The 15,341-nt window shown below is 42.6% G+C and overlaps 1 protein-coding gene and 1 long non-coding RNA gene across 10 annotated transcripts in view; one reads left to right on the top strand and one right to left on the bottom strand.

Annotated features, from left to right (window-relative positions):
* Window positions 1-7,885, bottom strand: part of Ano5 (anoctamin 5) — a 101,095-nt gene extending 93,210 nt beyond the window's left edge. For 3 of the 5 annotated variants that reach the window (XM_006229266.5, XM_006229268.5, XM_017590140.3), the window contains exon 1: window positions 6,595-7,882. In XM_006229266.5, coding sequence (XP_006229328.1) covers window positions 6,595-7,651 — 1,057 coding nt within the window. In that variant the 5' untranslated portion in view covers window positions 7,652-7,882. Of the gene's footprint in view, window positions 1-6,594 lie in introns of all 5 variants that reach the window. The other 2 variants (XR_010060061.1, XM_017590139.3) reach the window with 2 other exon arrangements.
* The window catches only part of LOC120099814 (uncharacterized), a 52,515-nt gene continuing 43,890 nt past the window's right edge, over window positions 6,717-15,341 (top strand). For 4 of the 5 annotated variants that reach the window (XR_010060065.1, XR_010060066.1, XR_005499065.2 and 1 more), the window contains exon 1: window positions 6,718-6,855. This is a non-coding gene — a long non-coding RNA (uncharacterized LOC120099814). Of the gene's footprint in view, window positions 6,856-15,341 lie in introns of all 5 variants that reach the window. The other variant, XR_010060064.1, reaches the window with a different exon arrangement.

Here is a 15,341-nt window from a genome sequence, read left to right as displayed (position 1 = left end):
TCTTGTTTAAAACTCTACAGAGGAATAAACAGGCATTTAAGAAACCAACAAAATTAAAAGAAAAAGAATACTATAAGAGCTTCCATGAACTAATCTTTTTAAATCAGCCTCCAAAGTCTGTTATGTTTCTCTCTAAAAAACTGATGATAATAAAAATCATAATGTCAGTCACTAAGAAGCAAATGTAACTCTGATTAACACATTCATCAAGCCAGAGCCAAACTCCTCCAAAAGATCATCTGGTGAGAACCATGGACATTTACTTATGTGCTCTCTCTCGCTCTCTCTCTCTCTCTCTCTCTCTCTCTCTCTCTCTCTCTCTCTGTCTATATATATTTGTGTGTGTGTGTGTGTGTATGTGTGTGTGTGTATGTGTGTGTGTGTGTGATCATATTATTTTCTGTATTTACCAGATGCTTAACTTTTGCAGCACACAAAATCACGCTCTAAGCACCCAGATAACCTTATAATGGTCAGGTGTTTAGTAAGATGTACACACATTCACAGGAAGTTGCTGCCACTGAAGATTGTTACATGTGGAATTGATTCTTAATCTCTAAGGACTTCAACTTGAAAATACACAGAGAAATGTCTCTCAAGTCAAAAACTTCCTATACAACAATATGTTTTTGGATAAATCACCCCATAGGAATGATATAAAATGTTGTTTCTACTTACAGACCATCTCCAACAAACATAACCTCAGGAAGCATTGGCATATATTCTGGTAATGTAGAAAATATAAAAGTACCAGCTTTGTGGATTTTCCACAGTTCAGGAAACAGTACAACTCATAAAACCCCACAGTTGACAGTGACTTAGGAAGATCCAATATCTTCTCTGGTTGTGCAAGTCAATGGTGTTTATACTCTTAGAAGGCTGAGAACAATAGCATTAAACATTATGAGGGAAAGAGACAGTCCACATTCACACAGCTTTATTTCAGTATGTGGTGATAGTTATTCTTTATTGTTAGTTATAAATGTGCATCTCTTCTACTGACTAATTTAGAAATTAAAAGTGTATGCATGACATGAAAAGATAACAGGCTTTAGTATTAGTTGCACTTGCAGGTTCCCACTTGTCCTTCACAATGTATTCCTTACAAGTAAATGGTGGGTGTATATATACTCAGGGAGGTCATGCATTGTGGCAAACAAACTCAACATCCATAGCTTCCCTTGCAAGAGAACAGCATGAACACAAAGCCATCAGCTGATACATCAATAATGTCATGTCATTTCTATCTCCTAAGATGTGAGAGCGTTAAATGAACGGATGTGTGTGTGTGTGTGTGTGTGTGTGTGTGTGTGTGTGTGTGTATAAGATCCTTGTGGATGTTGTCGCTATCAGTAAGGTATGCTATATTCCTAATTCATTTTTCTCCAAATCTGTATAAAATTTTTGGGTTAAATTTCAGTGACAGAATGAAACTTTGATGATTATTTTCATGTTCTTATCTTTGTTTTGTGGGAGGTGCTCTTAAGGGCACTTAACTTTCACACTTACAAGCATATTATGACAATTAACCAATGACGGCTGTGTCATTTAGATTTCCTAAGTGTGGACTTTTTCATGCAAAAAAAAAAAAAAAAGAACAGAAATCAAAAGAGCTTTGAAAGGCATATAACATACATGTATTCATGCTGCAAGGGTTTTACCAGTAAATACTGCCTCAAAAAGTAGCTCAAAATTCAACAATGTCCCCTAAGCAGTTCTCATTGTATTTGTGAGTGAAACGAAGTATGATTAGTCTAATCTGACATTGTGTTATGTTTTGGATGTACCTTGAGTGTATCTTTCAGAGTTCCACATGCTGGACGTCTGGCTCCTAGTGTAGTGATATTGAGAGGGAAAGGTAAGAGCCTAGTCACACTTAACGGGGCCATTTCAGGCATCACATTTGGGGTTATTTTAATTCTAAATAGTTATGTTTAATTCTAAAATAGTTATTTTAAATCTAGAGGGGTCTCAGTCATCCCTTAGCAGAACGAGCTGTCAGAATAAGGGAGCATCATGCCCACAAGTCTTTCTGGCATTGTCTCTTACCATAAAATGTTCTGTGACATACATTTCTGCAATAATATCTGTCACAATCACATGTGACATAGTCACAAAGCCTCCAAGCTGCACGTTTCAGTCTTCAGCTCCAAACCCATAAGCTAAATACCACTCTCCTCCTCAAAAATACCACTATCAGACATTTCATTAAAGCAACACAAAATCAATGAACAAGTATTAAGATAAGAGGTCAGACTCAAGACTGTCAGCAATATGTGTTTATCTCTCAAGTCACTGTACCAGGGAACACCAGCTCAGGAAGGTTTTCTTTTCTTTATTTATGTATTTATGGCAAAGATGGTCATAAATACAGCAAAGGACAATACAATATACCAATTGAACCCTTATCACAGAGTTGTTACACATCCTAATCAAGAGCCACAGAGCACTTTAGGGTCTATTTTTAAGAAGAGAAAGGTGAGTACTCCAAACAGGAAACCTTCCTTCATCTGCTTCTTTTGCTTTGTTTAACACTCAACAGGGCAGAATAAACACATTCAAACACTAATCTAAACTTGACACAATGGATTTCAAAGTTCTGACAAAAGATATTAGAAGTTCCCTAGCCTCCCATGAACCCTGCTATCCTCCTCTCACACTTTAACCTTTAATCTCTGGCCTTTCCTTCCCTGGGGTGAACCATGTGTGTGTGTGTGTCTGTGTGTGTTAGATAAGAAACCTATCCTTCTCGATATTTCTACTCAGAAGAGGATTAAACACCCAGAAAAGTCCTCATGAGGTAGTAGTCTGGAGCAAAGCTGGAAAGGAGAATTGAACTGCCACAACTTGCTTAGCCTAGCTGACTCAGTACTGTCTCACACACAAATGCTCACATCTCAGACTAACTTACATACCAAAGAAGAGAACTGGGGCTGTAATGAGGGCTTGAGGGCTCAGGGATTCAAAGTGAACAGTGCTCTTCCAGTGGACCAAGGATCCATTCCCAGCACCCATATCAGGCAGCTCATCAATGCTTGTTATCCCAACTCCCAGGAATCCAAGGCCCTTTTCTGAACTCTCCAGGCACCTGCACACACATGGCAGTTACACAGACACATGAATAAAGATAAAAATAAGGAGCTGGAGAGACGGGTCTTCAGTTGAGAGTATGTATTGCTCTTGTAGAGGATCAGGTTCCATTCCTAGCACTCGCATGGATGTTCACAACCATCTCTAGTGCCAGTACCAGGGGATACAATGCCCTCTTCTGGTTACTGAGGGCAGGCGTCATGTAAGCATGTGGTACGCATACACACAGGCACAGCACTCATACATATAAAGTAAAATAAAGAAATCCAAAAAGACATTTGAAAATAAACAAAAATAAATCTTTTGAGAGAAAGAAAGAAAGAAAGACAGACAGACAAACCAAAAAACAAAACCAACCAAGGGGCCTGAGGAGACCAAGCTTGGAGCCAGCTACAAATTAGCTCTTTGGGATTCCTCCACCACTGGTGACTTGCTATAGATGAGAAACCAGAGATATGAAGAGTGGTACTATCCACCAAAGAGAATCACCATTTATATGCCACAAGCTAAAGCCAGCACGGAATGAGCTACCAGTTTTCATGGCAATCACCCTACCAAGAACACGCACTCTTGCAAAACTAGTGCCCAAAATAGTCCCTGCGTTTGCCAAGAGGTCATCTCTCATTACACTCTTACCAGCATCACAAAATAAAACACAGCCATGTGCCGTCATAAATAGTGTTCCCGTTAATATCAGTCCATAGATAGGCTAGCGCTCTCGTCTTTGTAATGTGCCCTGGTGTGCAGGAGGAAGCTCTAGCACTCGGACTCTTGAAATGACCTAAGGCCATTAGAGTGTACTCCTGTTGAGAACAGGAACCACTGCATGAGAGCTCAAATATCCTCATGACTAAGGGGCAGGTGGTCTGATTAGAAATGCCGTTTAATGTAGTTATAAAAGTATGACTTTACATTCAACTTTTAAAACTTCCATTTCCGGTGCTAAACTTATAATCTACTTCATTGCCCCCGCCCCCACATTCCCCTATCTCCAGCTTGTCAACAGCCGTCACAGAAGCATAAACAACAGTGTGAGAGTTGAGCTAAGAATGGCCCCCGCAGGCTCATATACTTGAATACTTGTTGACAGTTTCGTGGAACTGTTCGGGAAGGATTAAAGACCCGTAGCCCTGTTGGGAGAAGTATGCCATTAGGCCTGAACTCTGAGGCTTCAAAAGATCACACCATTGTTTCCATTTAGCTCTCTCCTTCCTCTTCCCCCTCTCTCTGCATTAAGTTGGGGGGGGGGGTCAGGATGTGAGCTCTCAGCTCCTGCTCCAGTGTCATGTTTATTAACATGTTTCCTCCTCTGATAACCATGGACTCTAACACCCCTCCCCCAAACTGTAAGCCCCAGTAAACATTTTCTTGTGTAAATTACCTTGGCTGTGGTGTCTCTTCATAACAATAAAAAAGAAACTAAAACAAGTTGGCAGTCACGCCAGTACAGCAAATCAGGGGACATTCTGATTTTACTTCTAGTTACAAAAGTTGTCCAGGGATCTCTCCTGCCAAGTCCCTGCTTTCTGGAATGCCATGCTTTCAGGTCCAGAGATATGGACGGGATGCAGAAACCAGTCTTCCCATCAATTTCTCCCTCTGCCATCCAATTCGGAGGAGTAGCAGTGATTACATGAGCAAACACATCGCAATGGCATCTGCCATGAAAAGAGATTAGTTTCAGGAATGTTCTGAAATTCCTGGGGAGACAGAAGCTACACTTGTCCTCATGCCAAAGGGTTAGTAACCAAATAGTTTCTAGTAATTAGGCCCACCCTGAGGCTTAATTGCATTGAGATGCAGATGCCTGAAAACTGCAAATAGTTTGTCTCCATGTGGATGCAATGAAATATTTTCTTTATTACTCAGAAAATATCAATATATAAATATATATGCTTTATATTTCTTTCAAAGAAGAAATAGAAGCCACTAGATCAAAAACTGGACAGATGCTTAGAAAACACTGAGGTCACTTTGTAAAGTATTCAATGCAGAGTGACTTTGTGTTTCATGATATTCTGTGATAAAGAAAATTGAAAACCAGTGTTTAAACAATAACTTTCAAATGAATGCTCATTGCTGTATTGTTCAAGGTGGGAAATCCACTTTACGGCCAGGGTTTGAGAAGTAGATGGCTATGGCATACATACATGTCAAATAAAAGGGATGGTGCGATATGTGACTGAACTTCAGAACATGCCAAGACAGAAGCCAGTTCCAACAGACCATGAACTTTGTGGCTCTACTTTCTTCAATATCTGAGCTAAGGAAATCTACAGAGACAAAAGGTGCAGCTGCCTGTGGCTAAAAGTGGAGAATGGCTACATGGAGGACTATTAACGGACATGAGGAAGATGATGTAAAATGACCCTATAGAGATGGTCACAAAACTTTGTTAGTACACAGAAACCAATCACTTTACACTTAGCTGCTGACTTTCATTGGATGCAGATATGTTTCAATAAAAAGCCGTTTTTAAAAGGGAAGAGAGAAGTGAAGCATGATAGTGGCCCAAGCCACAAATCCTAACACTTAGGAAGCAGAGGCAGGAAGATTTCTGTGTGCTTGAGGCCAGCCTAGTGTACAGTGTGAGGCTCTGTTTCAAAAAGAAAAATAAAGGGGTGGGGGAGACAATGACATTCTTGGTTCCTTTAAGGCTGAATAGTAAGACTACACTTGATTCCTCCGGTGATTTTTTATTTTAACGGAGCCAGGGGCTCATGCTTCTAACCTCAGTGCTCAGTCCAAGATAGAAGTTCTGCCTTGAATTCAATGCTTGTCTGGGGTACAAAGTGGAAGATCTTACCTTCCCCTTTTCCAATCCCCAAATACCATTTATATCTAAATAACAGGAGCTGGGGTGAGGCAAACACCCTCCATGCCCAGAATCACTAAGAGAACTGAGGCTTGAATTCCAGCAGGAAGACTGTATGTTGGGGGTGGGGAGTTTTAACTAAACTATGTTAAGTAGACAGAATATAGATCAGTGCAAACCTTAAAGCTATATTGCAAGCATGCACACACACACACACACACACACACACACACACACACCATAAACAGTGTCCCCAAGAGCTGACCCCATAATCACCACATCAAAAAATGTCTGAAGGTCTATAAAGTGCTGACAGGAAGACCTCAGGGCCAGCTCCTAACTGGAGGGTCGCCATCTGTCCATCTGTTCAGGCTATCCTTGGAAAAATCCACCTTTCAGGAGCAGAATTCCCGACCCAGGGACCCACACCAGGCTAATTATTCGGGGTCAGTAGGGTCTGAGACAGGTGCCGGGAAATCCTAGGGAGTCACAGGTTGCAGGTCCCTGGAGCGCAGATGCATCGCGGGGCACAGAATGTCACCCATCGCCTGCCTGGCAGGAATGGCGCAGCGCGGGCCTCACCACACTAAGAACTTTCCCGGGACAGAAACCTACAGCTGCCAACGTCCTCCAGAAACCCCGCGCGAAGAAGGTTCACGCGCCTGCTCAGCGCCAGCCTGCCGTCTTACCTTCCTGCTCCACCATCTCCAGCAGGTCGGGGTCGCCCAGCTTTGCCAGCTCGTTGTAAGCACTGATGAGCGAGACACAGGTGCCTGCGGACCGCTGTGACAGGCGGCGAGATGACTTGGGGAGGAGGCTGAAGCGTATGGTCTGCCGCCTGCTTTTCTGATCCGACTCCAGTATGTAGCCGGAGCTCTCCTTCCTCAAGGTGCCCGAATTGTGCGACTCCAGACCCAGAGGCACCGGAGGCACCACAGACGCCCGAAACGGTAGTGACACCCGGGGAGGCTGGGAGGAGCGTAAAGCAAAGTCCGCGCGGTGAGCTAGGGTCGAGCGAAGTGCCAGGGACGGGAGAGGTGTCAGGGACTGGCGAGGCGCCATGGACGGGCCAGGAGCCGAGGACAAGGTGCCCGGAGCTGAAGACTCAGGTCGGTTCAGCAAGCTGGGCTTCCTCTCCAGGCGGTACTTGCCCTGACTCTTGCGGCGTTTCAGCAGACTGGCAGTTAAACTCTTGGGCTTCATTGTCTTTGAGTGAGAGCCCTGCTCTGTCCCCTCCACACTGGGCTCTAAGTACTGCTCCTCACCCTGGCTAGGCTGGCCTAAATCCCTTCTCTGATCTTGCTGCCAGCCCAGTTGCTCCTCCAGGCTGTGCTGGCCATACTTCCTCTTCTTCGGCCTTGCTGGTGAGCTCCCCTCAGGGATCTCCTCACTGATCTTTTCAGACACCTCAGATTCCTCCCCAGTTTCGGACTCCTGGACTTGCAGTATTGTCTCCACTGTTTCTCTTCTCTCCTCCGCGTTTTCCATTTGGTCCTCCTCAGAGATTTTCCCACTGTCTACATACCTGAAGACTCTTCTTGCCCCCTCTGGGTCACTTAATATGTGCACATTCGGGGAGACTCCAGGCCCCTCCACCCTCCTTGTGGCCTCTTCAGGGGCTCCCCCCACAGCTACATCTTCTGGAACTTCTGGTTCTTGTACCATATCAGCATTCCTAGGAACCCCAGCCCTGGCGGATTCCTCGGAGTCTCCAGGCTTCCTTCCCTCTTGATTCCCCAGCTCCATACCTAACAGGCTTAGAGCTTCCTGTTTCAACCGGTCTACCCACTCAAGGCAGGTACCCACAGTTCACCATTTCCAACCTTTTTCCTCACATCCCCTCTGGTAGGCAGCCTCAGCCTACTAGTAAGTCTGGTTCCCCTGGATTGCCTGGCCCTCCACTCAAAGTGAAGCCAGCTAGGACAAAACCTTCTTCCCAGTTGGGGGTTATTTTCTGTCCGGTGATAATAAAATCCACTTCCCTTAAAGCATCTCTCTCCCTTTAAGAACTTGAGCGTGACGTAGGTCTTCTCCAGGGTTCCAGAAGACTCTTGGCTTGTTTTTTTTTTTTTTTTTTGGTTTTTATTAGTTGTTTAATGTACACTTCCTGGATGATGAATTAGGAGCATTTTTTTACAATGGGGTAGACACCGGGGCCAAAGAGTCAGTCTCTGTTCCTTCAAAGTTGAATATATGAGATAGTTTCATGTATACTCATGATGCATGTGATAGTGGAAATGGAAATAGCCTATAATTGTGAATAGGTAAGAAACATCTTTTACATTCGATGAGAATAGTACCTTCTAGGGTATGCGGGAAGCACTCCATGAGCATGCTGGGAACCACACAGTAATTAGGAGATAGGAATTGCTGAAGGGTTAATTGTTGAGTGATAGACTGAAGGTGAGGTGGTTGGACACCTGAGCAGAACACCTATCAAGTACAGGGGTCATGACACTGTCTAGGGCTAGATTGGGGATCATTTGAGAATTAAGCAGTTGATCAAAGAAAACTTGGCGCGTCTTGGTGGCGTGGCTGCTGCATGTTTCTCGGGAACGTCCTGAAACCAAGAATCACCTTTTAGAGATTCCAGGACTGCTATGGTTTTGCGATGCACCTGCGGTCGCTGCTTCTTTACGCTGTTGAGATATTATTTTTCCCACTGAATTCTCGCATACCATGTGGCCAAGTGATTCAAGAGTGAGGAACAATTCTCTCCTGGATGTATTTTGAAATCATATTGTATCTAAAGAGTGGAGGTGCATCAGGTGAACGATAGATGTGCTTGCCTGTAATTATAACTCCTACAGAACGGTTAAATTCTTCTTCACTGACATCCTTGGCAAGCTTCCATTAACTCTGGCAACATTGGTCCAGAAACACCCACAGGTAATTCTAAATCCAGTCAAGCTGTCACTCAAGGTTGACCTTTACACCATGTTGTTGTTATTTGTCCTATCAATTTATTTTCCTAAGATAAACCACCCTGAGAAAAAGCCACTGGGAGAAGACAGGCTTTCAATGAGCTGGTAGGGTTTTCTCCATCATAGCAGAAAAGACAAAGCAAATGGAAATAAAGTAGAGAGCTGCTATGAAAGCTCCACCTACTTCAGGAAAGGGATCCCAGATCATCTCATGGACAAGGAGCTGAATGTAGGGCGGTAACCAAGAACAACTTCTAAGACCCCTTGGTAGTTGGGATAGGAGTTACAGGCTGACCCTTGAGTGTGGGGACCAAGGGAGCGTGGTACAATCAGCAGTACCTGAGTACTTGGAAGTCCAGGGTGGCCAGTAACTAGCCCCAGTCCACAGCATGCTCTTCCATCAGCTTTCTCTCTGGTCCTGTCTGATCCTCCCCGGTTCTGATTTATCTCACCAGTCTTCTTTCAGTGGGTCTCATCTCAGGCTCTGTGACTGGAGAAGTCCAGGCTAAAGTTACCAGTGCATCCTCAAAATACATTTCAGAATTGGAGCCCTGCAGGAAGGCTAAAGGAGCTCTGCAGATTTACAACGCTGTGAAGGGAGGATTTGTTTTGTTTTGTTTTTAAAAAAAGAAAGAAACAAGGTTCAGGAGAGCCTATTGGCTCAAGTCATCATCTTAACATCACTGTTTAGAGGAAGAATGGAATGGAAAATAAAAAGAAATAAAAGGAAAGGAAAAGATAGGACATGACTGCTCCTAGATATGGTGAAGGAGAACGTTTATTTAGGTAGAGAGTAGCCAGAGGCAGAGACACCTAGGAGAATCCAGAGTAGACATGACCAGCGTGAGCTGGGTGGTGTGGGGAGAAGGGGAGAGGGGAGAGGAAAGGGGAGGGGGAGAAGAGAGAAGGGGAAGGGGTGCAGTGGCCAGGAAGCCAGAGATACAAAAAGAGCTGTTAACCAAAATGTCTGGATTTTATAGGGAAGAACAGCCCAGGCTCTGGGCCAAAGAACTCAGTGTAGAGGGCCAGTATACCAGGCATTCCCTGTAACAGAGACTGAGGGATGCTGGGAGAACCTCAAGGCCAGGTCCTCTTTGACATGTTAAATAGGCCTTAGCCATTTGTCCCAGATTTGGGTTTGAAATTTAACAAAAACAATCCATTCTGGTTTTGTCAAAAACTTGAAAATTACAATTTTTTTTAAAGTTATAAAAACAAAAAATTTCAAAAAGTCTATCTAGACTAATGATTTTTTTCTTGTCATTTTTCTTAAAATGCCTCACTTGTTGTTTATTAACAATGATTTCATCTAGTTTGAAGTGGCAGTGGGCACTTTGGAAAGCACCCTGGGGTCAACCTTGCTCCCACATTTCTGCAGCTGTTTAATCTCTGCTGGTTGACTTTCTTTCTTCTTCTAATGAAAATGATTACAGAGGTCCCAACAATTTATGGTTCAGTGGAGCCAATGACAAACTACCTGTAAGTCTTTGTGCCACTAAACCTTTCTGAGTGGCAGCTCCATTACCCATAAGAGGAAGAAAACAATCTATCTGTCATGAGGTTGTTCTGTGAGTTAAAACCATAATTTATGCCTTATCTTATCTGAGTTGTCTGGGCAGTCTGGTGGTTAAGAGTTCTTACTGCTCATGAAGGGGACTTAAATTCCGTTTCCAGCGTTAATGTCAGATGGCTCATAACCATCTGTAATGTTGAGTCCCTATTCTTTTAAGGTAACTGTAGCCATTTTATATTCAGACTCCATTTTGCTCATAAGGTGAAATCAAATTCAGGTCTCAGACTCTACGTCCCAGAAGTAATTATCCATAGCTGACACTAGAGAAGTTACCAATAAGACAAAAAGCTATGACTGAATCACTTGTAACCTGTTATCTCAATGTTCTGAGACTCCCCACTCCACCAGCCCTTAACTTACTCGGGACCAATCAGCTTAAAGGATAGCTGATAAAACTTTGTCTAGTTAGCCAAAAATGTTCAACCACTTCACTGCTTGCCTTCTAACTTTTGAACCTGTTTTGCATATAAAAAGCCTGCCCTGAGGACAGACTGGTGCCACAATTAGGTTTTTCCTTCTTGTGAATTTGGACAACCAGTGTTTAGTTGTACATTCAGTAAACTATTCTTGCTTAACTGACATCAGTGTTTGTATGGTTTGAGTGGTGATTCCAGACCCCAACATGTTCCTCCAGTTCCAAGAGCTCTAAAGCTCTATTCTGTTTTATTTTATTTTATTTTTTTTTAGGGAGGGTGGGTACCTGCACCCATGTGTGTACACATTTAAAAATGAATAAAACATAGGATGTCTTCATTCTGTTGCATTTGCTATTATCGAGGAGATGCTGTAACTTTTTACTCCTAATACCTTTATTTTTGGAAGATGATTGATTTTGTCAGTATGTCCTGCTTCCACCACCCATGGTACAAATCCGAAGGACTCCGAACTTAAAAAGTTAAGTACATGACACATAAAAGTATCAAGGCAAACACTGCTTAGAATATTGGAACCAATTCTTATTGTACAGTGGACTGTCATATTGATTGGTGTGTCATTAACTCAGCATTCAAGTGATTAGTACTGTGGCAATGTAGTTAGAGCCTCAGAGAAACAGTAAATGCCCATCAAGAGATGACCTCATGCTTGGATTCAAATAAACTGTTAGCCAATTCTCTTTCCCCAAATACAGTTACTATTAAAATCCCAAATGTGTTCATGAAACTTGAGTTTCAAAAACATCAACCTTGAAGAAAATGTAGCAGCTTTAAGTTAGTGAAAACTTATATTTCATGTATAATGAAATTGATTAGAATACTTATAAAATATGTTTAAAGTTATCCCATTTTCAAGGTTTATAATTTATATGCAATTTCAGTAAATGACAGCAAATAAGTGAAATTAAAGAGCTTAGTTATTCAGTGGCTGTCTAGGGTTTATCTATCCTAAATAAATCTTCACATGTGTGTTCTACCCAGTGGAATTTTCCAGGGGCATCTAAAGTGTCAGGAACATGTTTGATTTCTCCAAATGTTGGGCACACTTGTAATTGAGTCAGCTGTGGCTTGAAATGCCATACTTTTTTTTCTTCTTCTTTTTCTTTTTTCTTTTTTTTTCGGAGCTGGGGACCGAACCCAGAAATTCCATACTTTAAGGAGAGAATTGTTGCTAATCAAATTCTTTATCTAGTCCCTTTGACCATATTGTTCTTTGTAAAAAAAACATGGTCTCTCATAGAGAACAGGAGCCCACCCAACATGAGAACAGGAGACCACCTGACTGAATTATATAGTCACTTGACAAAGAGGGCAGAGCTCTAATCCAGACTTGTCCTAAAACAGACATCTTCAAAGACAGTGAAGAGAGAGGCTTTAACATCAGTACAATCTGCTTCTACTCTGAACTCATCCGTATCTACTTCTGTGATGCCAGACACTTCTACAAGCTTGATCTCAGGTCGGGGGGCTACATACCCTTACTTGCATGGGCGGGGAGAACTTTTAGCCAATAAGAACAAAGATAACAATTCCTGCCACAGTACGCCCCCTTTGCAATAATTTCAGCCAGCCACTTGCTGTTTCCCAGCACAACAAGCTCAGGGCACCATGTTGAAAAGTCAGTCACCAGTCAGGGGACTCCCTCCAGTGTTTTGCCTCCTCTTCCTTCCTCAAAGTTTCTGCTTAATGACCTAACAAGATAGTCATCACCCAAGAGCACAGAAGACATGGTGAAATCCTGACTGTCATTGGTATTTTATCCAAATTAGTGTTAATAAGAGCAAAATGTTGTGAGTTTGGGAAAATAAATAGATGGGTAAAAAAAACAAGGAATAGGGACAAAAGTTTCTGAGGAGCTCTGGTTTCTTATGCCCTCCTAAATGACATCGTACCTGGAGGCTAGACATGAGGATGAGAGCGCGACTCCAGTCTAGATCCAAATTTGTCAGGGGAACAGCTTTAGCACTGAATAGGCCTGTGGAGTTTTCAAATTGAAAATAGGTGATGTCTATTCTTCAGTTTCAGCCCGTCTCCTAAACAATTACAGTGTTACCTCTCAGAGGAAAAAGTATTTCGGTATCCTTGGTGAACGCTTGAAGACCACTATAGAGAAGCTACTTCTCTGGTCTGATTGGAGACTTGGCATTCCATACTTCAGAAAGACAGAAGAGTTGACCTAGTTGGGCCTGCTAATCACTCGCCTAAGAAACCACTTCACAGGGAGGCTGATTCACTGTAAGCCAAGCTTAAGAGATGGGAGGAATAAATGACTATCTCTGTGGTGAAACAGGGCATCCATCTTTTCCTGGAAGCCTTCAAGTGCCTTCCATGTTTGGGGCTGCACTCATGCTAATGGTTAAACCTACCTTCTTTTCTAGATTACAAAGGAAAGCTTAAATTTTCCTTTTAACTGTTTTTATCTTTTTTCCCTCTTTTGAATACTTACCAAAGCCTCAGCATACATTCTCAGACACTTTGGGCTTTCTCAGTCTTTGCCTATGACGATATTTGCACTTGTTAATCCCCCTTTCACCATAGGACTGTTTGTGAATGTCATAGATTTTTCTCTTCCTTCTCTTCATCTTCCTCTGTTTGATGTGAGCAAAACCATTCCCATTGCTGTCTGAGTACAGCAAGCTGTATTTAGAAGTGTACAAGGGCCTGGCCAGATGTCTAACTCCCAACCCCCACCTAAGTTGGAGATTCAGAGAGCAGCCCCTCACTGACTTTTGAGGTCCCTTCTGTGGGGAAGATTAGCGTTGATAGAAAACAGCTGTTGAGATAATTGGCCATTAGCACCTAGACAGATAAGTGGGGGACTCAAGGGTCAAGGCTTCTTGAAGGGGCATAAGTACACCAGCACATCCTGTGGAAGGGAGTCATCACAGGTGTTCAGACTATACTTCATGGGGTTACAAGTTCAGCATAGGTTAAAAAACACGGTTGGCAGGATACATCAGTTTTAGGAAACAGAAATATATTTGGTTTCACACCTCCTCCCAGAAGCTGCCAGGATTTACACTTTGCATGCCTTGGGATTTTCTTTTTAAACTCTAATAAAATTGTTCCCCTCCCCTCAAAAAATCAAACAAAACCAACCAAACAAAGAAAATAACAAGAGTTTTGATGACCTCTGCAAACATAATTCTACATACTTGTTGAACTTTGCAGATAATTACCAAATTTAACAAATCTGTCTTTTCTTTGTTTTTCCATTTATTTATTTATTTATTTATTTATTTATTTATTTATTTATTTATTTATTTTTTGAGTCTGGGTTTGGTGTCTGCAAATGGGATAGATCCCTAGGTGAGGCCATTCCTTCATTCTCTGCTCCAACAAATTTGACTAATTTTGACTCATTGCATACCAATTTTATATGATTATATTTAACTACTGGACAATGCAAGGCCTGAGGAACCAAGAAAAAAAGAAAGCCCCACCCACTTTTTCTTTTTGTGGGTAGAGTTTAACTCAAGACTCTGCCATTGAATAGTTTTATCATCCTCATTGAGGTGGAAATCTCCCCATGCCTTAGTTTCCTCAGCTCTTCCTCAGTGATCATGATGCTCTTTCTAAGGAGGAGGTAAAGAGGGTTACGGAAAGTTAAAACTCTAACATCAACATAGTAATTGTAATTCCACTCCAGTAGAGAGCGAAGTGTTAAAAGTCCCCGGTAGACAGATGGACAGGGAAAGGACCATGACTAGATAATAAAGATGGCCAACACCCAAATTGACTGGCTTCTCCTAAGCCCTCCTGACCTGAGACAAAAGGTTAGCGGCTCAAAACACAGGCCTTCGGGCCTTTGCTCCATTCAGTAGCACCACCATGCGGATGCACTGGCTCAGCAAGTTCAAGGCCCTCTCAGGAGATATGTGTGAAATAATTGTGGGTTAATCAGCCATGTATGAAGTAATTGTAGGTTAATTAGCCATTCTGTCTTTTTTCAAGCTGACCAACCCTAAATTAGGGGAGGAAAACCCTTCAAAGACTTAAAACAAGCAAACAACAACCACAAAGGCAAACCCTAGACCTCAGGAAGAAGCTGGCTTTCCTCTTGCATCTTTGATCTATGTGTGGGGTCTTTTTCTCTGTGAGCCGGCTGCATCCTCAACCCCAATAAAATCATTTTTTCAAATGTTGATTCTTTCTGCTCCTGTTTGCTGTGTTCACGGCTTCTCCAGCACTACCTGTTGGGCTGAACAACCCCCCTCACCCCCTTCCACTCCCCCTCCACTCCCCTCCCCACTTTAAATTCTTTAGCTGAAGGAGAGAGAGCAAAACTGATCAACGCCTCTAGATGGTAACCCAATCATCCCATCAAGGACCTCCATACTTCCTTGGCAACATCTACAGGCAGAATGGCTGTCATGAGTGTCTCCAGGAAGCACAGCTTAAAGCCTTTTGCTGTCTGTCTTAGCCGTTCTATAAGGGTGTGAAATATGAGAAAGGCCTCACTTTTAGTGTTGTTCCCATTTTATAGATAAGATGCTTAAAATTGG

This window comes from Rattus norvegicus, chromosome 1 (genome assembly GCF_036323735.1).
Source record: "Rattus norvegicus strain BN/NHsdMcwi chromosome 1, GRCr8, whole genome shotgun sequence".
NCBI lineage: Eukaryota > Metazoa > Chordata > Mammalia > Rodentia > Muridae > Rattus > Rattus norvegicus.
The sequence above is the reverse complement of the archived record's forward strand: the minus strand, read 5'-3'. Positions and strand labels throughout refer to the sequence as shown.